The sequence below is a fragment of the Brachionichthys hirsutus genome, chromosome 16 (genome assembly GCF_040956055.1).
Source record: "Brachionichthys hirsutus isolate HB-005 chromosome 16, CSIRO-AGI_Bhir_v1, whole genome shotgun sequence".
NCBI lineage: Eukaryota > Metazoa > Chordata > Actinopteri > Lophiiformes > Brachionichthyidae > Brachionichthys > Brachionichthys hirsutus.
Window position 1 is genome coordinate 8283088 of NC_090912.1, and position 24019 is coordinate 8307106.

General features: G+C 42.9%; 3 protein-coding genes across 3 annotated transcripts; 2 read left to right on the forward strand and 1 right to left on the reverse strand.

Moving 5' to 3' along the window:
* Positions 1-107: 107 nt before the first annotated feature.
* LOC137905587 (5-hydroxytryptamine receptor 3A-like) lies at positions 108-3154 on the reverse strand. Its single transcript, XM_068749833.1, has 8 exons — positions 3059-3154; positions 2495-2539; positions 2317-2423; positions 2024-2239; positions 1411-1567; positions 953-1163; positions 695-856; positions 108-571 (listed from the first exon to the last, which is right to left on the reverse strand). Exons 1-8 carry the CDS (start codon positions 3152-3154, stop codon positions 315-317), a joined length of 1251 nt encoding a protein of 416 aa, XP_068605934.1. The 3' UTR covers positions 108-314.
* A 4833-nt stretch (positions 3155-7987) lies between these two features.
* On the forward strand, positions 7988-9136 carry LOC137905786 (inward rectifier potassium channel 16-like). The gene has a single exon (XM_068750045.1). It carries the CDS (start codon positions 7988-7990, stop codon positions 9134-9136), a length of 1149 nt encoding a protein of 382 aa, XP_068606146.1.
* A 5497-nt stretch (positions 9137-14633) lies between these two features.
* On the forward strand, positions 14634-15947 carry LOC137906169 (inward rectifier potassium channel 2-like). Its single transcript, XM_068750473.1, has one exon. It carries the CDS (start codon positions 14634-14636, stop codon positions 15945-15947), a length of 1314 nt encoding a protein of 437 aa, XP_068606574.1.
* Positions 15948-24019: the final 8072 nt, after the last annotated feature.

Consider the following 24019-nt stretch of genomic DNA (forward strand, 5'->3'; position numbering starts at 1 on the left):
AGTGTCTGAAAACATCTTGTGGCTACATGTCCCATTTTCAGAAATGATCGAGTCATATACCGTTGGATACAAGAATGTCTTTATTTGATTATCAGAAACATGTTTAATTTCATCAAACATCCAGAGATGAGCTATGTTTGAAGTATAAATCAGTATGTATATATATTTCACATACATTTGAAAGTGGTTAAGCACATTTAATAAATATATGCAGAGTCAGTCTTCAGATTTATAGTTAAATTCACAAAAATGAGAACCTGCCAGGTGTTCCTGGAAGGTAACGCCACACATCAGCATGCAGTTTCCCTGTTTTATTAGTACCAGAAATTAAAATGGTTTACGACACAATTGTGATTGACCATCACATATAACATTGCAGCAAAATACACGGTGCCGAAAATGAAATAGAGAAAGAAAAATATCTTATCCAGTTTGTTGGCAAGATTATGATCTATCTGAGTTTCCTTTTTCTGTGTCTCATGATCATCCAGAAAGCTGACCACCTTTCTGAGCAGTTGATTGTTCTCGTCTGAGGGATGGAGCTGAATGACGCTGATGTCAGGTTTGACTTCTGCAGGGTTTAGAGTGACAGAGACACTCAGAGCATCAAACGACCTCACTCAGAATAAAACAAATATCACAGCACAGACTCTCAACATGCAGTTTTTTTGTTAAATGATCGCGTCTCACTCACCCTCGACCTCTTGCTCTTCGTTGTTTTCTCTGTTTTTTTGTTTTTTTATCCCTGTGGTGCACCAGCAGAAAAGGAATTTGCCATCATGGGCCAACCCCGTCAGCATCATGGACACTAACATGCTCAACACCAAGAGGGACAGACAAACACAGAAGTGGGTTCCTGCAGCAGAGAGCGAGAGAGAGCGAGAGATGGTTATGTCCAGATTAACCAGATTAAAACACAAATGGGTTTGTGAATGCATGCAAGATGCTTTACGGATGATGGGACTGCAGTGGCTGTCTCCTGGGAGCTCGTTGTTGAGGATAACGAGGAACATGGTGAAGCTGAGCACCAGAGTGACCTTGAAGCAATTGCGTTCACCTCCTGCTAGCGGCAGAGCAAAGCTGATCACATCAGCCAAGAGGATCAGAATGCTGGGCAGCAGTAGCGTTATGAAGGGGTTGATATATCTGATCCTCAATGACACCTGAGTGTGGCACACAAACACATGCAGTCGTAGCACAACAAACAGAAAACGCTTGAAGATAGACGTTTCAGCTTGCAAACAAGCGAGCGGAAAAATGCATGTCTTTTTGCAAATTAGTGGAACGAATGGGTGAATTATTTCCTAATTTAATCCAATAGTCTATAACATTTTAGAAAACAATGAGCACAGGTTAGAATCTGGCGTTCCAGTTTAAATGCTGTGATAATTATAACACACATGAACCTACCAGGATGTAATTTCGGTCAGTCCTATCTTCGCTCTGCAGGTACTGCACATTTTCAGTTTGCCAGTCTCCATGGGCACCGTCAATCATCCACAATTGGCCCAATGTCAGCTGGGTACCACATTCTGAAAGAAATGAACACTCGCGATGGACGGTTAATCTTTTCTTTTTTTTTTTTAGAATTCGATCCTATGCTGGCTCTGCCTTTTGCAACGTCACGTAAGGCAAAGCTACAACTAAGCTTTGAAAACATGAAGCATCCTGCGTATTCCATCTTTACGTCTATCGTCCGGAAAAAATCCCCATCACCTCCATCTCCAGCTGCCCCCCCAGTGGAGCATCTCAGCTGGAGGACACTGAAGCCACGGCAACTAGCTGCAGCTGCTGGCTTGGTCAGTGACACCAACCCTCTAAAACCCAGTGAGCTATTGGGTATCAATGAGAGCAACGAGTCTTTACAAAGCGATTTAATGCTGACCAACAAATGCTAAATTCACTGTTGCACAGTAACAGGATAAGTAATTAAGAGTAAAATGCATTCTTAACAGCGGGACTGTAAAATGAATCCTGTCATCACCACCCAAATCTATTGTTCTGCTGTTTGTAAGAGGATTACATCATATCATGTATGATCATTGTGTTTAGAGGATTGCTGCGCTCACCGTCGGTGGTCCAGGCTTGGAGGGCAACGGGGCAGTCGTCAGCAGCAAAGGGGTAGTTGAACATGTCGACTTCACAGTTCACCTCTGCATTGATGATCACAGTGTGCTTAATCGTGCCGTCATAGTACGCCAGGAGATCGCGGGAGGCGTGCTTCATGGTTGTCTTTATTCTACAAGAGGAGGCACAGACTACATTTATTTGTGGTGGTAGTTGGACGCTTTTATGCTTGGCTCTGATTGGACTGACCCATTTGTCACATGGAGTTCTGGGGTCCAGACTTTCATGACCGGCAGCATCGCTTCGTCATATTGGTATTCTGATCTGTTCCATGCCATATCAGGGTCGCTCCATACCTGTGGTTGAAGATCAAAATGAGCGGCCTGAAACACACACTCTCTGCATTTACAACTGTGTTGAAGCTCACAAGTGAGGCTTGCATTCGAACGTTCAGAAGGAGCTTCTTTGTGTCCTGTTTAAAGAAGAAGAAAAAAAGATTTGTGGGTGCGACACCAACACTGAACTGAGAGTGCAAACTATTCCTCAGATGAAAAAGATTTAACCTTTGTTTTGTACCTGCATCGTCATCAAGTGTAAATTGATCACCAACAGAAATAAAATGAAATCCATTTCACTTTACATAGACTCAGGCTTATACTGCGTCAAGTTTCCATACCCTTTCTGTCCATTGAATGTATCCCCTGTTCTGCTGAATTTAATTATCCGTTCTCTATTGGCAGAGAAAATTACCATAAAATGCATTTAAATATATATTGTTTTACTTTGATTACATGGAAAATGAATTCATTAACTCATCAAAAGTTGACTTTAACATTTGCATCAGTAAAATGCAACATGCATGTTGCACTATTTTGTCCAAAAGCATGCAAAAAGAAATAAATAAATACACACATAAATATAAATGTTCTGAATTAAATAAAAATAAATAAAAAAAACCTTTAGATGTTCGATAGTAATCCATGATACTTACCACTGACAGAGTTTGGTACTCCAGGAATGGTACATTAATCACATGGGTGCAGTTTTCGTCCTGCGGCTGAGACAAAGAATCTTTCTTTATCAGCATATTAGCCAAACACCGGCGGGTCCTGCAGGTGGATTCAGAAGCTCCTAGAATTAGACGAAAATGTGAACCAGGACTTTAAATATTTTCAGGAATACTTCCTCCAATCTAGTACCTTTCAGAACGTGGTTTTTATACACTTACCTCCTGTGAGCAGACTCAATACGAAAGCTGCTTTCAACAGACTGAAGGTTGGAAATCTCAACATTTCTGACAGCAGGAAAGAGAATAAATTCACTTGTGACTAGGAAATGTGTTTTGTGTTTTTTTTTTTTACCATTCCTACAAGCTAGCCTGCAGCACTCTTAAATAGACCTGTCTGTGACGTTTAACCACAGGTTGTCCATGAAGCCACGCTTACAAGACAATGTGACTATGACTCACGATCGTGTGCGAGGACACCAGTGCGTGATTAATTAGTGTTCAACCCATCCCTCAGTGATCTCGTGTAAACACTCAGGACACAAATGCAATTACTCAACCTGTCTGTTTATCTGCCACAACATGCAAGTTGCTCCAGCTGCTATTTGTCCTCATAGCTGGCTTTGCTACTCAGCATTACAATGGGAACCGTGGCTGGAACACAGGAGGGCGAGCTGAATGCCGGAGATGGAGTTTAGGAGCCGCGGGGCCCCAGACATGGATGCTGGACAAAGACTGGCTTGCTCCGGTTTCCGTGCGGTGGAGGACAGGCATTGAAAACACCTTGTTTTGACAGCTGGATGATGGGTTCAGGGTTTTATTTTTCGCTTTAACAATGTGACTAGAGTTCTATAGATTATATAAGGTTAATTAGGATCTAACTTCGATTATTATTTTTTTTACATTTATGAAGGTATGATGGAGGTATCAGTATGATATAGTTTTTTTTTCACATAAATTCTAATGTAGCGTGTAATGTAAAGAAAGTAAACAGAGAGAAAAGGACAGGATCTACCTGTATGTGTAAATCAGAAAATGAAAATTTACAGTCATGAATCATATATATTTATATATATAATAAACATCAGAAGACTGTGTATGTCTGTGATTTATAAAATCCCATCTAGGGACAAATGCTGCTATAAGCACCATGATGCGGACATCCATTCCTACCAAATAAAGCAATAAAATATAATAAAATAAAAGTGTTTAGGTACCGTCCAACTCTCTCTCCTACCCTCCTTAATCTGTCTTGAAAGTAAAACTCATAATAAAACAACATTTTATATTACAGTAGTACTTTATATTATTTATTATATCATTTTCTGTGTGTAACTTGTTTAATTGAGTATACTTATTATTATATTAATATTAATATATTATTAGTATTAATATTATTAGCATTATTAAAGTTAATCAGCTTTGAATCAATTTAAACAATATGTGCAATAAAATATAGCATAATATTGCATATTTGTTATTACTTCTCATAGAATGAAAGGAACTTGTTTTAGTAAAGTACAGAACAAAAATCAGGAAATCAATCAGTCAGCCAGGCCTGAGGTTTTCCTTTCTACTCCTAAATACACCAAACAATACCTTCCACTCGATCTCTGTGTTGATTAAAGTCTGGAAAGTAGGAAAGGCTGGAAAATGTTGATATTAATTCTAATTCGTCATTGGAAATTATTGCATTGGCACGTTAGTCAGAACAAATCAATTTAAACAGTCAATCTAGTGTCCTGTGCATGTTCCGTTTATGGGTATGATTCCACTAAAGGAAGTAAAACAGTTTCCTTTGTCATCAGACAGTTGCTTTTCTTGTATATGACGAACTTTTCTTATCTTGCAGAGGAATGTCTGTTATCTCTGTCTTCACACACCTTATGAAACAATACGTGTTTTATCATGGCCGTGTCGGCGAGGAGAAGAGCTGGTGCTCTACTTTTAACAACACAACAAAGGCTGTTTTCCTGTTGTTAATCTTTTTACAACAGCTATAGATGCTGGAACTGCAATAAAAGTGAGCATGTCCCAGCGGTTCAGCTCTGATCTGTGTGTTCCTATCAGAAGGAGAGTGGGGGCAACTAAGACAGAAAACCCTTGAGCCAACGAAAATATATCCACCTGGTGGCACTAAGGTTAACTTTCTGTTAAAAGAAAGGAGCATTACTCAAATATACGTTGGTGAAAAACAGCAATAACATGTTTCTATCAGTCTATAGAAGGCTATTTCAGCTATTTCATCAGCTGGAAACACTTAAGAGAAAAGGTGTTTTGTCCAGTGTGTGTGTGTGTGTGCGGGGAGGGGGGGGGGGGGGGGGGTCTGAAATATTCCACAGATCATAAATCCGTTACGATTGTCCAATAAGATGGAAAGGGGAGTGATTGCTGTGGTATCAGAGGAAAATGGGACTTTGCTTCAGGACCAGGCCGGCCCCCCCAACGCTCAGAGGTGACTTCCACTGAGGCAACACAGTTTAATGCTCGGGAGAACTCATGGGCTTACGTGACCCCCTGAGAAGCCCTATACACAAAGGTAAGATGAAGATTGAGATAGATATTAATGTGTGCCTTTTTCTTATAACCAAGAATCCTCACAGTTTAAATTGAAAGAAATCTGTCTTTTTTGTTGCCGTGAAGATAACGGATTTACTTTATTAATTCCAAACTGGGGAATATGGATGTTACAGCAGCATATAAAGCAAAGTACACTGAATACCCACCACATATACAACATATATTATTGATATACAACAGTTGTTGTTGTATATCAATAATATATGTTGAAGACAAGTTGTTTTTTTTAAGATTTGTTAAGACCTGAAATAATTTATAAATGTTATACAACGGATAATATATATATTTTTGCTTGTTTACCTTTAAAGGATAGGACAACCAAAGACATGACGGCAGGGGGGGGGGTGTTTTGCAGTGACTTTATTTAAAATATTAGTAAATATTAACATGATTAATGCAGTGTGGTCCTAATTTAGATTCAATGTAAGAATTATGATAAGAATATACCAGAATAAACCTCGTAAATAAAAACAGGGATGTATATGAAGTGAATGAGATGCAACAGATAGCAACTCCCTCATCTGTTACCGAAAGAAAGAAAGGAGAAAGTTGAATCTGAATATAACATAGAGATAATAGTGCAGATTAAACAAACAAGAATGAGTTGACGGAATATTACCATGTGAGCACCTTCCTCATTTTCACTGCCTCTTTCATGACCCTGTGTGCTGAATATGCAGGCCGCCCCGCTGACCTTTATCTTCTTGCCTCCAGTTGAAATTATTCTAAAACTGCCTTAAAAACTGTGACGCAGTTAATAGTGAGTCTGAACTGCATGCAGGCCTGGTGACTTGTGCTTTCTGGTTATTTCAATACCTTGACACACAAACTTCTTAAACTACAGTTAGCATATTATTTGATTGTGGCTGCTGTTTATACTCAGTTCCTGCTCATCTGTCTATTCAAACACCATTCAAATGTTATTTGGACAAAACATTTACGTGAGCAACAGGAACACTGCGTTTGAAAGCGTGCACTTGACACCATTGCATAATAAAACAACATAAAGCTTACAGTCACAGTGGTTCAGCAACACAAATGAAAACTCATTAATCATAAACTAAGATAATAAAAGAAAAAAGGGCTACCGGTACATGTTCGCAGGTGACTCAATTAAGCAATAAAAGCAGTACAAGACACCAGAGAGTTTAATCAGCATCACATGCTCACATATAAACAAGATAGCCTCCCTTTCTTCAGGGACATTTTATGCCACTGTCGGGACATTAAACCAATAAAAAAAATAATTCCCGAATTCGTCGTCACGGAAAAGAAGAAGGCGTGGCTGAAGTTTGACATTTGGAGGAGAAGGCTGTTAGAGGTGGTTAGAAGATAATAATTTACCCCCATGAAGACTAAATGAGGTTAATAGCTGTGGTGGAGGGGTTGCCTATTCAACCGAGACATACTCTTTTCTTTTTAACTTGTGATAAGCAGTGCATTATTATAATAACTTTGGCAGATTTTACTTCAATTATAACAATTCTTTGGCCTCACAGCGGTTTAAAAACATGTTGCTTGGATGCTAACACAAAGTTTGTCACTGTCTGCATTACACTTGGAAAGAAACAGACTTTGCCCCCCCAAAAAAGGTGATAAGCGAGTGAGTGTAAATGAGTCTTTTCAGTATTAAAGTGAACAACACGATAAAGGATGCAAACATGATGTTCTAATGCCTGCAGACTTTAATTAAGCAAAGCATCAAGCAAACAGCAGGGAGAGCTAAAAATAAAAGATAAATATGAATGCCAACATTCGCGACTGTGCTACTTTATGTGTCTGTAGAGAAGCTACATGTTATAATAGCTAATGCTTGGTGTGTGGAAATAGTATTTAAATTTCGTCACAGATTTCATGAGACAAGCACAACTGTAAATTAAGCTTAAATGCTTGAAAGTCAAGTATTCTAATAGCGCTTCTTTAGTATTTGGGTAAGTATGATGACATCTTGTTGCATTGCAGCTCCTTAAGTGGTTTCAGAGAGCTTTAATAGCACGCCTGTTTTGCACAGTGGCCACAGAGTGCAAAGAAACCCCTGGTAAATAATCAACCTGTAAGGAAGGGAGATTGTTCACATGCAAGCGCCGGGCGCCGCTCAAGTCACTTGCTGCTGATAGCCTGAGGCACAGAGCGACCGGGGCTGCTTGCTCAAACATCAGCTTAGCAAATGACTCTCAGAGCCTTTTACATTTCAGTCACCTGTAATGAGTAAGACGCTGTCCCTCCTGTCCACCAGTCCTCACCTTTAGCTCCAGAGTGTCTTCCTAATACATACATTCTCCACCGTGTGTCTGTCATTCTCCAGGAGACGAGAAAAAGGCAGCCCTGGCCACAATGAGCGCAGAGGCGGAGGAGCAGGTTATCATCGATACCCACCGCACCACCGTCCACACGCTGGGCAAGCGGAAGAGTCCCAGGCCGCTGCGGTACATGCAAAAAGATGGACGCTTCCCCGTGATCTTCCAGAAGGCCCCGGGAGAATGGAGTCCCTACCTGATGGACATCTTCACCACGCTTGTGGAGATCCGCTGGAGGGTGATGCTCCTCATCTTTTCCCTCTCTTACATTCTCTCTTGGCTCACATTCGGCCTCTGCTATTGGCTCGTTGCGCATGTGCACGGCGATGCGGGCAGTGCAGGTAGCCAACCCTGCGTGGAAAACGTGCGTGGCTTTACTGGTGCATTTCTGTTCTCCATGGAAACCCAGGCGACGATTGGTTACGGCTTCAGGGGCATGACTGAGAACTGCATGGTAGCCATTGTGGTGGTAACGGTTCAGGATGTGTTTAGTTGCCTCCTCGACACTATTATCATTGGTATTGTTATTGCTAAGATGGCGTCTGCCCGCAAGAGAGCTCAGACGGTGGGGTTCAGCAAATGTGCCGTGGTCAACCTGCGGGACGGGGTTCTGTGTCTGTCCTGGAGACTCAGAGACCTCAGAGGCAACCACATCCTGGAAGGTGTCGTCAGGGCCGTGCTGGTGCGCTATGTGAAGCAACCTCTGGGGTCGATCGTGATGTCATACCACGACCTGGACATCCAGAATCGAGACATTGTCCTTGCCACCCCAGCCACCATTATTCACAAGCTAGAACCCGGAAGCCCCCTCTATAGATTGAGCCCCGAAGACCTGCTGGAGGGTGACTTTGAGCTGGTGGTGTCTTTCACCTATACCGGCGACTCGACTGGGATGCTGCACCAGACTCGAACCTCATACACACCAGCAGACATCCGGTGGGGCCAGCGCTTCCAGGACATGCTGAAAGTTGCCAAGAAGCGCTATAAGGTGGACTACGCTCTGTTCAATGAGACAACGTGGGTGTCAGTGCCGCTGCTAAATGCGGAGGAGTTTGACAGTGGGAAACGTCCCACCGAGCAAAGTCAGTCTCACAACCCGCGGTTTCCATCAATCAAGAGAAATGGACACATCCGCCAGGTGAATCTTGATGTCATTGGAGAGGTCATGCAACAAACCTGTCTGTAGCTGAAAGTATAGGCAGAGCGCATACCTCCATTAATGGTGGGCAGATACGGCCCTTTATCCAGATCAGCACCGACATTCAGTGAGGTCTACTCTGGCTAAAGGCCCACCCTTCCACCAAGGCTTCTGGCTGAAAACCTAGCCAGCCAATTAACCAAGGGCCGCAGTGAAAGCGTAGCATCCTTTATGGAGTCATAATATAGACCGGAATGATCCCATGTTCGTGTAAATATATTTATGATTGTGATTTTATACACAGAGTTGATGTTTTATTGGAATAAAATGCACAACCACAAATAAAAGTTGCATTGTCCCGATAAAATGCTACAAACGTGCAATTTCAGTGATAACACTGGTCCAAAAACTAAAGACATCATTCAGTTAAAAAACCGAGACATAGAATCATGTGTTATAAAATAAAATACTGGCGCCTACCCCAGCAGTCTACGGGGGAGAGGTGGGACACACAGACGCACATATATTGTATATATATATAATCTCTCATATGGATCCAATTACACATGACAGTGGAACAACATGAGTCTAAATAAAAGGCCCTCTATGTTATGATGAAAAAAGTAGAAAAGGTGATCCAGAATCCACATCTGTAACTACATCCACATCAAATCTTAACCTCAAAAAAGTTCCACTACTACACAAAATACACCCAAATCCAGTGTCAACTTCTGAAGACATCTTATGGACAAATAGGCAGACAAACAAACAAACAAACAACCGTGTGGAATGTATCCTGTCTGCAGCGCTACATCGCCACCCTGTGTACACGGAGTCCACTCGCATCACCAGCAGCACTAATCACTGGAAAGTCATCCTTGGTCCACACTAACAAATATGTTTTATTCATAAACAGACAATGGAAACTCATAATCAGCTCTAATTATGGCTTATTTAATGATGATATGCAAATTACGCCTCATTTGACTAAGCTCATAGCTCGGATGACGTTTTTTTGTCACGGAGGCGGTTTTTTTTTTTTCATTCGTGCCAGCTTGCCTTGGAGAAAAGCGGTTTTGCCTCCTGTCAGACGCAGAATCATAAACCCACAGGACTCCAACGCGCGGAGAGACGCTGCAGCTTTTCATTGGACGCCGACGCCGCCGCCGCGACAGGGGCGGGGAATGGCACTCGCGTTTTAAAGTCTTGTCCTTGCAACGACAAACATCTTCTTCATCTTTGCTGCGAGAGGCCTTTGGCCGAAGTTGCGCCGCTCGATGGCAAACAAAGTGACCGTAATAAAAGGGCAGCGAGAATAAAAAGCGGACGCGCTGGGAGTATCCGGCGTGCGCGGGACTGGAATTACCACAAGAACAACAGGTAGGTGTAAAAAAAATAAAAATACAATAGAGGGATGGGATAAAGAATAAAAAAATGACGCCAATAATAAGATGTTTTCATGCTGTTAGTGTTACTTGTTTCAATGCAGCTTCAAACATATTACAGCTAGATGATGATGATGATGATAATAATAATTTGTTTATTATTTTTTATTATTATTTTAAAATAGCACAGTCACATTTATATCAAGCGATACCTCCTGCTGAAAGCTTTTGCTTTAAGTATTGATTTGTGTAACGATAGAACAACTTTATGTAACCATCTGTCTCAGGGGTTGACTTTAATTAGCGCCCCATACAAAACAAACAGTCAGGTTGTGCAGCCACTGGAAGCCTTACATCATGCAAGAAAGAAGGAGAAACCCAAAGTGCACAGGGGGGGGGGGGCTTGGATCGGTTTGTGATGCTCAGTGCGTCAACGCTTTCACACGTCATTCACTCTGTCATTCACACAGATAGAAAGATGTGAGATCAAACTATTGCCCGGATGCCCTCTGAGCCACTCCACGTTTCTCCAGTGGTGCCATCTAAACTCGGCCTCTGTGCAATGTTTCCTCTCATTTTTCATGTGTCCCAGCAAACACACGAACTCCCTGAGCAGACCCTCGGACAAATGTGAGCAGCATCATAACAATACATTTTATTTGAAACGCACTTTACATTTGAAAGCAAACCTCAAAGTGCATAAGAGTATAAAAAAGGTTGATGTTCAGGTTGGCGTCCTCGCCTGCCTGCAGCTTTGACTTTATACGCATCGGCTGGTCCAAACACTTCAAGACCATTTCTGGATGCTATTTTAATACAGTTCATTAAACTAAGTTATCTTTCACATTCTGCACTGGATGCTTGAGATGCAGCACAAACAGTGGAGATGTTTAAGCTTCTAGATTTTAGTGCTGCAGCCACCACATCTGAGAAGGTGCTGATTGACCCATGTTTAAGCTTTAGCCTCATTATGCACTTGAATTCAACACATTCACTGATGTCTCCACTGAGAATGACCACTAATGACCACCAGAACATGGGTGCTGCAGAACAGCCTCACACTTCTCAGGCAGTGCAGAAAAAGGAAAACATCTCCCCCAGTCTCGCCGTTTCTTCTTCTGTTTGCGCTCCATCTATAACACTCGGAGGAATGGGTAAAAAAAAAAAACACCAGGCCACTAAATGAAAACTATAATGATCGAGTGTTTTATTTATTTCATTGACGCAACATAACGTCTCTGCAATGACGCACGCCAACTCCAACTGCAACAATTATCTCAGTGAAAAACAAAGCAAATGTGCAGCTCCCACGCACCACCTTGCGACATTTGACACAAGTGTCCTTTTTTCTTACAATGTATCCTGCTTTCAAAACAGGTTGGTGTCATCATTTGACCTTAGCAGTGATAATTATTACTATTATGAACAATTAAAACAGGTTGGTGTCATCATTTGACCTTAACAGTGATAATTATTAACTATTATGAACTTTACAAAATGCTGTGAGGGGGCGGCCAGCCAACTGAAGACACTCTGCTGTTGCGATGCCAATTTGCTTTGCTTATTTGCGTGATGCCGGATTTGAGATAAAAAATGCTGTGGAATGCCGCACGATGCGGGAAGACTGGTCACCCTCCATCAGAGTCTTCCTCACCAAGGCTCTGAAGCAAGGCTAAAGACTCCATAACTTTCATTTGATTTCTACATGTCATTTTCATCTCTTTTGGGTTAAGAGTGAAGCTATAACTTGGTTTTAGCTTCACAGAGCCTAAAGAACAAACAGACAATAGAGCAGGAGAAAAAGCAGGACACGCCCTGTAAAAAGCATGCAGTCAATTTGACTGCTATGGTCATTCGAGGTAGTAATAAAACAATGTTATAATCATGTATACACACATTTAGGAAAAGTCAGGATCCCATTGGTACAGAGTTGTTTTTTTAAACCAAGTTAAAACGTTGCAAATTTTGAAAGCAGTCAAAATGGATGCCTTGGTAGTTCTAGTGTTAAAGAATCGCATCTCCTTTTCACTCTTGGCGTGCTGAGATGACGTCACCGCCCGTTCGTCTTGTCATCATTATAAAGGGTCGACATCAGCAGCACGTTGCATCATAAGCGCGTCTTCCCTCCACATCGGCCACGCCGCTTTGTTCGCTCAAACACCTGTGGCGGCGGACGGCGATTAGCTGCGTAAAAACGCACGTGACTCATCGTTAGCTGCAGCAGCCGGTCGCCGGTCACTCACTGGCTCACATTGATAAGTAGCACAGGATGATTTTGTACGTGTTTCTTTTATTTTCAATTCAGGTTGGATTTTGTTTTTGTGCGCAGCGGAGATTTTCGCTGCGCAAAGAACGCATCAGCAGTGCGCAATTACGCGCGCTCGCAGCTTAGAGGGAACATTGCCTCTGTGCAGCCAAAATTAAACAAAGAGATGTCTAAATTGCCAGCATGCTCATGAGGGGAAACTGGATACTGTGCTTGCAGTGAAACTGTTTACACGATCTAAGTTTAAATATGATGTCTCACTAAGAATGTTTGAATAATAAAACATCGTAGTGCTGAAGGGAAGGATGCGACATTTTCAATATCGTATATAGTCTCATAAACACAATTATTTGGCAGGTTTAGAGATGTGAAAGATTGGAGCCCCGTATTCTTGATCGTGTGCGTGACAGGTTGCTATTTCTAGTTGACCCAGCAGTGACATTAGGAGTCGAGAAAAACAAAGATATATGATGCAGGGCGGATTAGAGACAGGCCCTGCTTGTTTTATTACAGTTGCATTACTTTCAGCAACAGTTTAAAGAAAATGAGAGGATGGGATAAAAAAAATTACTTTTGCAAACAAAATGTTTCCTTTTTGACTCGTTCAAAAATAGAATCAGAGTATTTGCTGAAAATGAGCCCTAGATTATATTGAATACGTTTTCAGTCTCTTTTCAGATAAGATGTGATAAAAAAAAAAAAGGGGGGAGGCTAAAGTTGTCTGTTTCCAGCAGAGCGTGTTTGGCAAGTCAGAAGCGTACGTCGCCTGTGGCGTTGCATTTGAATGGAACTTTCAGGTCTTGCACACGCAAAGTCAATAACTGTTCTAATCTAGCTCTCCGTGCGTTTTTAATATATTATGATGCAAGGTTGGCGTCGCTGTCAGAAGCTCCTCCCATATTAAATATATGGTTTTCTTTCATGGTGAAATGACATTTTGGTTGTGCATGTTAAGCCATGTAATGTTGAAGCTGCTCACTCAATAACTCACACAATCATTAAATGTATTAATGTTTATTCATATTGCCCCTTTAAAGCCGAGTGCATCATATTTGATACACTTTCGGGATTTTGAGACTTCTACGTCAAACATTTGACAAATTTGTCAGACGGTTCAATAAAGATTTTATTTTCCCCAAATTCGTTTTTTTTTTTTTTTCCTTTTTCTGTCAATTATTTCATGGCTCTGGCATTAAAGGGTTAAAGACATTCAAATGTTACAACTTTGCGAGTTTCTTTCTGTCTTTCTGGCTGTATAGACACATCTTCTGCACAGTCCCGCTACCTGTATTTGCTCCAGTGTCTCGCTGGATTCACGTGAATTTGATCTGTAATTTGACTCAGCTCCCTGAGGACTGACCCATTTAATTAATACTTATTCCAAGCAGGGTAAACATCCATTGCACTTTCTCAGCCGTCAAAGTTCTAGAATAATACTTTTAATTTAGTACTGACAATGAAAGTCAATGTGCTTTTGCCTTCCACCATTTGTATATTGTCTCTATATGTTTAGTGCGGACAAAATTGAGTGTACAATGCATTATTTAGACAGGAAGTAACCACACACCCACAACACTCTGATCTATGCTCTGGTTCCTCACAATTATCCTAAAACCCTTATTCTCTCTGTCTATCATTTCCACAGGCCACTTCACTGATGAAGTCCAAAGTCTTTTTCAGGGAGGTGTGATCTGTCGTCGCCAAAAGGTGCGCAGCAGGCGTGCAAAAGGACCTGCCCGGTTACCCGGTATCCTGCAGGATCCAGTCCCTGTTGTACACATTTTCGGCTTGATTTTGACCCCGGCATCATTCAAACCTGTTTCTTCAACGCTTCTACCAAAAACTTAGACTGTTTTCCAAGGCAGAAGCGGCCCAGCCCTCCCAGGCGGAAGTGATGGGGAGTGTGCGAAGCCACCGGTACAGCATCGTGTCCTCTGAGGAAGACGCCATGAAGCTGGCCGCTATTGCCGTCCCGAACGGCTACGGGAATGGCAATGTGAATAAGGTGCACACGGAGCGGCAGCATCAGAGCCGCTTCGTCAGGAAAGATGGCCACTGCAACGTGCAGTTTATCAATATGAGTGGAAAAGGCCAGCGGTACCTGGCCGATATCTTCACCACCTGCGTGGACATCCGCTGGCGATGGATGCTTCTTCTATTCTGTCTTTCGTTCCTGCTGTCGTGGCTGTTTTTTGGCCTCGTCTTCTGGCTGGTGGCCCTTTCTTACGGGGACTTGGAGAACGAGACTCAGAGGTGCGTTTCCAATGTGGACAGCTTCACTGCTGCCTTCCTGTTCTCAGTGGAGACCCAAACCACCATCGGCTACGGCTATCGCTATGTGACAGAGGAGTGTCCCGTTGCCGTCTTCATGGTTGTCTTCCAAAGCATTGTGGGCTGCATCATCGATGCTTTCATCATCGGCGCTGTCATGGCCAAGATGGCCAAGCCAAAGAAGAGGAACGAGACGCTGGTGTTCAGCCATTACGCTACAGTGGCCATGAGGGACGGGAAACTTTGCCTGATGTGGCGTGTGGGAAACCTGCGGAAGAGTCACTTGGTGGAGGCCCATGTTAGGGCCCAGCTGCTCAAATCTCGCACCACTGCTGAGGGTGAGTTCATCCCTTTGGATCAGGTGGACGTGGATGTCGGCTTCGATAGCGGCATCGACAGAATCTTCTTGGTGTCTCCAATCACCATTGTGCATGAGATCGATGAGGACAGTCCGTTCTATGAGATGAACAAGCGGGAGTTGCAGACCTCAGAATTTGAGATTGTCGTAATTCTGGAGGGCATGGTCGAGGCTACGGCCATGACCACTCAGTGTCGGAGCTCCTACGTAGCCAGCGAGGTCCTCTGGGGACACCGCTTTGAGCCGGTGCTCTTTGAGGAAAAGAACTACTACAGAGTGGACTACTCGCGCTTCGACAACACCTACGAGGTGCCCAGCACGCCCGATTGCAGTGCCAGGGAGCTAGCCGAGAGGAAGTCAGAATCCTCCGGCTCGAAGAACTCCTTCTGTTACGAAAATGAGGTGGCTCTCCGAAAAGCTGAGATGGAGGAGGAGGAGTTTGAGGAAGAGGAGATCAGGGAAATGACGGATGTTGAGCTTGGAGCATTAGAGGACGCAAACGCAGTGTCAGACTCTGAACCCAATCTGGACTCTTTACCTTCAGAAACAAGGCCTTTGACAACAGAATCAGAAATATAAGCTCAGATACTACCATGGGGTGCGTTTTAAAAATGGCTTCTGTTGTTTATACTGCATCACAGATTATAAAATATTGAGCTCTGAGTATGAAGTTCACTATGCAGGAGTTCACTCATAAAACACCATGAAAAGTCAGACATCTTTCTTTGTTTGTGGTGAAGGAGTGAGAAGGATGAAGGATAACTTTGATTTTGGAAGAGAGTTTTTCAGATGAATGTAGTTTCTTATGTACTCAAGTGCGTCTTCCCAGTCTTTTTTGTGGTCTAAACAAGACTCAACATTGGAACTCCAATAAGTCATAATGATTCATAATGGTTTCAATAAGTTGAAATTATAAAAAAAAAATATCTTGAGAATCTTGTTTTAAAAACAACTGAAAAACCATCTACACCTGCACAGAGTTTTCTTTTTTTGTTAATGAGCTGGTCTCTTAGCAAAATACACAGATTACAAGCACTCTGCTCTACGGTCCTCAGACTATCATCTTTTCTCACGTTTTGCAGTGGATGTTGCAGAAAGTGTAGTCGCTGTGCAGTATTCTGCCACTCCTTGCAGGTCCTCATAATGTGCAATAAAGATCAGTGGCAGAACGGAAGCTCATCTCTGTGAGGGGGGGGGGGGGGGGGGGGGTTGTCATGAATGTGAATTGATAAATGCTGCTACGTTGCATATTGTATGTTTAGAGAGAATTTCAGAGCCAACATGTATTAGTTCTCTTTCAAAGTATCTATTTTGATGGCAGATGCAACTATTTCTAGATGTAGACTAGCCTAATTGAGTCACTGTGTTTTGCAGAGCTTTGTGAACGGCCCCCATAACAGCACAAACTATTTTATTACTCAAAGCCAAATGTGTACATTGATAAGAGGAAATCATGAATGATCTGTGGGCCGATGGTTGGTTTTAAACCCGAGCTTTTCCTCATCTAACAGCGGCTGGCTGTTGAAGCATTGGATTATTTGGGATGGTGAACACTGCTTTATAGTATCATGTTCTTGGCTTGGCAGACATGTTGGATCCCCCCCCCCCCCTTCCTGCAGGTCTCGTGAAGTTATTTGCCATTTCTGAATGGGCCTTTGCTTTGTTTTTCATCACCTGGCACGTCTGCTGAACATCTCAGCTTCAAAACCCGTGAAGCCGTAGCAACACTCGCCTCCAGTCTTAGACATGATTGAGCTGTAAACCTTTTTTTATTTACTATTCCTGGCACCTTAATGCTTAGATGACACCAGTGCAAGCCAGAACTGCTGCACCGCCTGTCTGGTAAAACATCTAGTAAAACTCTCTTTTCTTGGGTCTATATTTTTCTACCAAGGTCTTCCCACCTTCTTGCACAAACTGGAGACTGTGCAGATTTGTATTTTTTAATCTCATGTGAATAATAATGCAGATACTGTACATTCATCATGCAGTTGCTGAAAACTGGTTATGTCCATTTTTTTCAATAAAAGTGTGAAAAAAGTATTCACGATGAGGTTGTTCCGGTGATTGCATGCAAACAATCACCTACAACAGGTGACACTTCTGGAATGATTAGCAATGACTAGCTATCTGTCCATCTTTGCATCTGCAGTCTCCTCTGCTAAAGGTTTTCAAATGATTTTCTTTTTGACTCCTAAATGTGTGCCATCTGGAGATGGTGAGCGGAGACCTTTTAGCTGCGCCTCTATTTTGGAGCTCTGGCCCCAATTCTGTGCTGCTGGCCATCATATCTCACCATGATTTACTTTAATTTTAACAAACTCCAGTTCTGTGAAAGCCCACAGAGGCACCTTGCTATATCGGTCAGCTCTGCTGGAAGTCATTTCCAAAGACAGCAAAGGAAAGAGCAGCAAACTGGAAAATCAGTGGACCCTGCAAGCTGGATGGATATTGTTAATGTATAGAATAAGCTGTAGAATACAGTCTAATAGATGCATCAAGGCTGCAAATATTTTTTTAAAGTGCGTTATGGTTATGTGAAATTTGATTCCTCTTTTAAATTGCATTTTAGATTCTAAATATGTGGCGGCGATCTGTCTGTTAAACCACATGGTTGCACAGGTTGCATAATACTGCATAATACTGCAGTGCTCACACCGGCCCACAGGAGCCCCTATTCCAGCGAGTGCATGCCATTAAAGTAATTGATATGATTAATGATCAATACCAGACGTGAATATGGGTTCACAGAATGACACATCTGTCTGTAAATTAAGTCACTGGCTAGTTTCCATCAGTACGAGTCACAGTTTGGGGGGGGGGGGGATTGATCGGATGCGTCCGCAGGAAGGCAATCAGCCAATGTGATTCTGCTGTACATACAGGAAGTGGGTGCTGCCTTCGGGCTTTTTCCATATTAGCCAATGAAACTGCCACAAAAGCTCAGGGGTGGAGTGAAAACTGTCTGTTTAGTTTTTAGAAGAAAAGAAAATCACTTAAATTTCACTTTCCAATTTCTCCAATGATGGAATGACGCAGCGGCTGTTCGTTCCATTCTGGGAACACTGCTGTGAAGAAATCGACAGCCATCGTTGGACAATAGCGCTGCCGGCGATGGCGCTGACGACGTCACAGGGATGGATTCCCTTGAACGTATTAACGAGTGACTGGCTTGACATCCAAAGAGGGAAGAAACACTCGACATGTTTTATCATTATTCTGCTTAATGCAACCTGGACAGTCCTTCCTGAACATATTTGAAAAGGTAAACCAGGAAAAAAAAAATGTCTGACTCTAGTCTTATGTGGGGCACGTCCAGAGCCTCCAACTTTGTGTTTGGCCTAAATGTATGTCTTATGTTTGGTGCTAAGGTCAGAACTTATATCAACAGGAAAAATCAGATAAGGAAAGGAAAGAATCATTTCTAGGAGTGTGAAAAGGCCATTCAGTCAAACCTGACCCGAGGAATGAGCAAATCCATCCCATCATCACAGGCTTTGCTCTAGGCATCTGACAGACGTGGCGTTCCACTCGGCCGCTCACTTTTATGTTACTTCCGAGAAAGCAGCGTGACGTGTTGGCAGCGAAACAAAGCTGGACCCCAGCAGTGACGTTCGCCAGTCACACTTTGCCTCTATGGGCGTGGAAGTGGGGGGGAAGGGAAGGCTGCAGAGGTTTCAACTTTGACGAGCATGTTATGTTGTCAGTGAGGCCTTTATTGATCTCACTTTAGACCAGAACTACCATAATCACAACTTATAATGCAATCATAAGTCATTATTTTTGACTTACAGTATTGTCATTCTATTCTAGAGCCTTATGCAGAGTTAAACTGGAATGAAATGAAATGAACCTGAGCGCAATGGGAACAAAGTAGGTAATTGCACAATTCTGATGACACAGATATTGCCCCGGGCGTCTGACGGGGGGCGACTCTGCAGAGGTCGGACCTCATTGCACAGAGGGCAAAACGCCGACACCCCCTCCAGACCGCAGCCTAAGGCCCGATCATGTTGCCATCCACGCTGTTGACATGCCACAGCTGTGGGCCAGCCTACATGCTACTAGCAGCGCCCACGAATGCCGACGCACAACGTCGAGGCATACAGCGCTTAATGTGGTAAAGGAAGATATCAGGACTCTGATGAGTTTTATGCCTTTAAAAATACACTTTTTCTTACGCTTAAAAAGCTTCAATTCGTCTGGAAATCCCACGAAATTCTGTGGTGAGCTGATTGGCCCTGATGTGACACGTCATTTTAACGATATGCTGAACCCATAAAGGTCCACAACTAACTTGGACAAAGTAGTTTTATTGAAACACCTGCCACCATCTGCTGTGTGTGTGCACGTGTGTGTGCGTGTGTGCGTGTGTGTGTGTGCGCGTGTGAATAGGAGGGTTCCTGGCTGGTGATGAAGAAACCCCTGCATTGATCTGCCTTCTTGCCTCACTGTGGAGAATTCCATTTTTTTGTATAAAATATTTTATATTTGGAGTTTACAATCAATTTATACATAAATGTATTTCAATAAACTTTATTACTTAATTTCTTGAACAGACACACATTTTTACACACACACTTCCTCCCTTTCATGCACATGCACACACACACAAAACACACCTGCTGAAACTCATTTCGGCTCTATCGTTGACAGCGAGTGTCTTATAACAAGCAAGGCCACACTAAAAAAATGTGTTTGCTGAATTTAATTTTATTTCATTGTGATAAGAAGTTGAACAACAGTTTAATTTTCATTTCATTTATGGTTGATATTTTTGTGCTTTTTAAACGATATTCTTAATTTTAGCTGAATCTAGAGGCTTTAGCCTTCCCATATTTCCTGTTTTTTGGACTGTGGGAGGAAGACAGAGATCCCAATGGGAACCCAGAGAGAACAGGCAAAGTCTAGACAAGGCCTTGGGACGGGATTCAGACACGCAACCTTTTTTTTGCTGTGGCTGGTAATTGCTTACCAGAATTGGATAATGAATAGAAATTGAATTGGACAGTTACATAGGCTTTAAAAGCACATACATATCTGTTAAAATAAAGGAGATTAAAGCATCTAACTTTTATAAAGGCTCAGATTTTTTCAGTGTAGACAAATCTAGCGGCTAGGAAATGTTGGAGGCGATTCAGGATTCTTCCATTCCCTGAACCTATTAAAAGACGATGTAAGTATTTGTTTACAGTGGGTGTGTCCGGTCACATGTGTAAATACAAAAAGACATTTAAAGCACACCGTTGAAGCCCCATGATTTAACTCTGATTGTGTGAATGTGCGGCTGATGCTCTGCTACTCTGTTCATGCTTTGCGTTTCATTTTCCTGCAAATTCTCCTACGTTGGCGTCGCCGCCGTTTGATGCTGTGACAAGAGCGGTGTACATTTACAATTTCTCAATGAGGTTGCTGCATCTCTGTCAGTGACTACTTGTCTATTCGCGACTCTGACCTTTATCATTCTGGCTTTGGCTCCTCTGAGCTGGACGGATGCATGCGAAGCCAGGAAACATGTGTTCCCTAGTTTACGCTCATGGTTGGCTCTAAACCAGCAGCCTGTTGCAGAGAAGGAGAAGCGTCCCTGTGGTGTGGCTCTATGTTGCCTCTATATATATGAGGCACAATCGTAAACACAGAGCACCTCTGACCTCTGCTAGATTTTTATATTTTCTTTTTGGGCCCTTCAAACGTCACATGAAGGTGAAAAAATCTTTGGAATAAAAATAGACTAGAAAAGCACTCACAGAGCGCAGACCTCCGCCAAGCAGCTCATTCCCCTCCTAATTGGATTTACACCGTCCACATGGTGGGCTGGATCATCATCAAGAGGTTCTAAGTTGTTCTTGGTATCTTTATGCATGGGAAGCAAAAGTGAATCAGAGTTGATGTGTGTTTGTAACGGATTTGGGGCTTTCAATGTTAAAATGTATTATTTTTTCCTGACCTCATTCTAGATCTGATTCGGATTTTTTTAAAAATTGCCAGTGAGATAGAGGTCCTCACCCTACATGACGGTGTCAAATTCCATAAACATTGGTCAATAATTAACCGAGATATTGAGGAACAAATCTTGAAGCTCCATTGACTGCAATATTCAAAAATATTTTAAAGCAAATCCAGAATCCAGGATCTCTTCTGGATAATCAACAACATTTAATAATCTGTTCCTGGTAACATTCCCAATATATCCTGAATATTTTATCAAGATCTGTCTGTTACCTTTTCAGTTATCTTGATAACAGACAGACAAACAAACCAACGCCGGCGAAAACATAACCTCCTTGGTGGCGGTAAATGCAGCACAAATTACACTGAGTACAACAAACGCTAACAGTTACTGAGTTAATCCACATCAGCTCAGTTCATTCACGCTGTCAGACCCACCCGTCCTCTTCACATTCCTCACATTGTACATTCCATGTCCCTCTCCTCCTTCAGATAATCCATCCCACACACGCAGACGAAAAGGGGAGGGGGAGAGGGAGCGTCCGCCGAGAATAACAGGTGGATCTGAATTAAAGTACAAATAAAACGCACATTTTCATCTGCTGTTCTACAACGGCGTGTTATCTATTATTCAGTGAGCCAATCTAACAGCCACAGATGCTATACACACACACACACACAATTGCCAAAGGTACTCCTCCCCAGGTGCCAGGTTCACACACCGAAGGCTCAAACCGGGCGGTGTTTATTTATTTATCTACCAGCATGTCCAGGTTGAGGATATAATGAATCCTTCCAGTGATATCATGCTTTACATGACTCATCGCATCAGTCGTTTAGTCACTGGTGTGAAAGCGATCAGGTGAGAGCTACTCCTTCCTGCTCACATATCCCCGGCCGTCCCTGGGCGATTCACGTTGGCCATGGGCCTGCTTCAGTAACCGGCCCTGTTCTGTGTCCAAAGCCAAAACCTGCTTCATGGATGTTGCGAATCGGTTTTCATGAGCAGATCTGATGGCTTTCCGCTGAATGTGTGGCGCATCGGCCCTCTAAGCTATACACAGCCAAGAAGGTCCTCCGCGGGAGGGTTACTATAACGATATCTGAGCAACTGACGACGTCAGACCCACAGTGGAGATCCCCAGACGATGGACAGACAGAGAGAGAGAGAGAGAGAGAGAGAGAGAACCAACCAAACTGGTGTTGTTTATCCAGAAGCCAAAGATGGATGAAGAAGTTTGCTGACTACATTCTTCCATGGATGACTGTTAACGTCAGGTAGAAATGGTGACAAGGTTACAGGTCCTTATCCTTATCCTCTGCAATCTGTGTCTGAGAGCAACACACACACACACACACACACACACACACACACAAATAATTGGGGCACAATGCAAGTGAATGTGTTCACCCTCCTAGATTGAATTCACAAGAACAAGATTGGATGATCCAATCAGTGGCGACATTGAGCCAGACGCCCTGTGGAAGGAGACACCAGGGAGGTCCAATCATCCCCACCGCTCTATTATGCTCCAGCAAGAAAATCAAATCCACCCCAGACGTAGCAGATGGTCGACATTATCTTCTCTCTATTCAAGGTGGGATTATCTCTGTGGCTTCAGATGGGTGGGTGGATGTCGGATGCGTTGGTGGTGTTACCGCTCAGGCTGGGGGTGGGACCCAGGAAGGTCTGTGGGAGCCTCACCCCCTGCTCACATTGAAGTAAAGTTCAAACCACATAAGAGGGGAAATGAAAAGCATGGGAATGTGATACATTGCCAATAAAAGTGGAACGCATCGAAAAAAGGGATAGAAAAAAGAAAACTGGACATACTCTACAATATTCTACAAATGCTATTTTAAAAAGCAAACAGAAACTCCATTTTAAAAATAAGAAGCAATTTCTTAATTCCTCTCAGAATGCAATTTATCCCAACAAGAGGATTATTCCTGACGTCACGACACAATTTTCTTTCCTGTCCTGTCTGTCCTGAGATTAAGCCGCTCTGCCAATAGAGAAACAATGCAGCACACGCTCTGCGGGAGACGACATGTGATGTCTGATTAGAAACTCCTTGGGTGACAGAGAGAGAGAGAGAGAGCGAGGAGAGAGGAAGAGGAAGAGAGAGAGTGGCATGTATCAACTTAATAGCAAGAGTGAGCACCTCTTGCTATTTACCTGTAATGTAGAACTAAATTAGTGTCTGTAAAAAAACAGTTTTTGTTATACGACGCGTATGTTGATTCCTGGAACAGGTTTTGTGTGGTTTAATTAAGCAGTGCACGAGAACCATCAGTGTAACGGAACCCACCTAAGACATCGGCGGAGCACTGAATACAGTGCAAGTTTTCCACGTCCACTGAGAGGAACGGGTAACAAGAGATGAGAGGCATTCCACTCCAGGGCATCGTTGCACCAGAGACAGGCAGCTCGGTGTTACACCTGCGGGCTCAGGTAATCAGTGTTGTGTTCTGATCTCTGGACTTTTCCTTGTAACTTACAACACCAGGAGAGCAGCACGAGGACCTGCCGATTAAGAGTCAAGCTGCGGATCTCAGGACAGGATGTGCAACACGAGCCACCGCGGAATAAAGGAGCCGCTGGGACTGCGTTTGTGTTTCAATCGAGTTTCCATTCTGAGTCCCGGCGCACGTGTGAGGCTTGACCCTGTTTTGCCAACTTTTAAGATTACTCCAAAAGG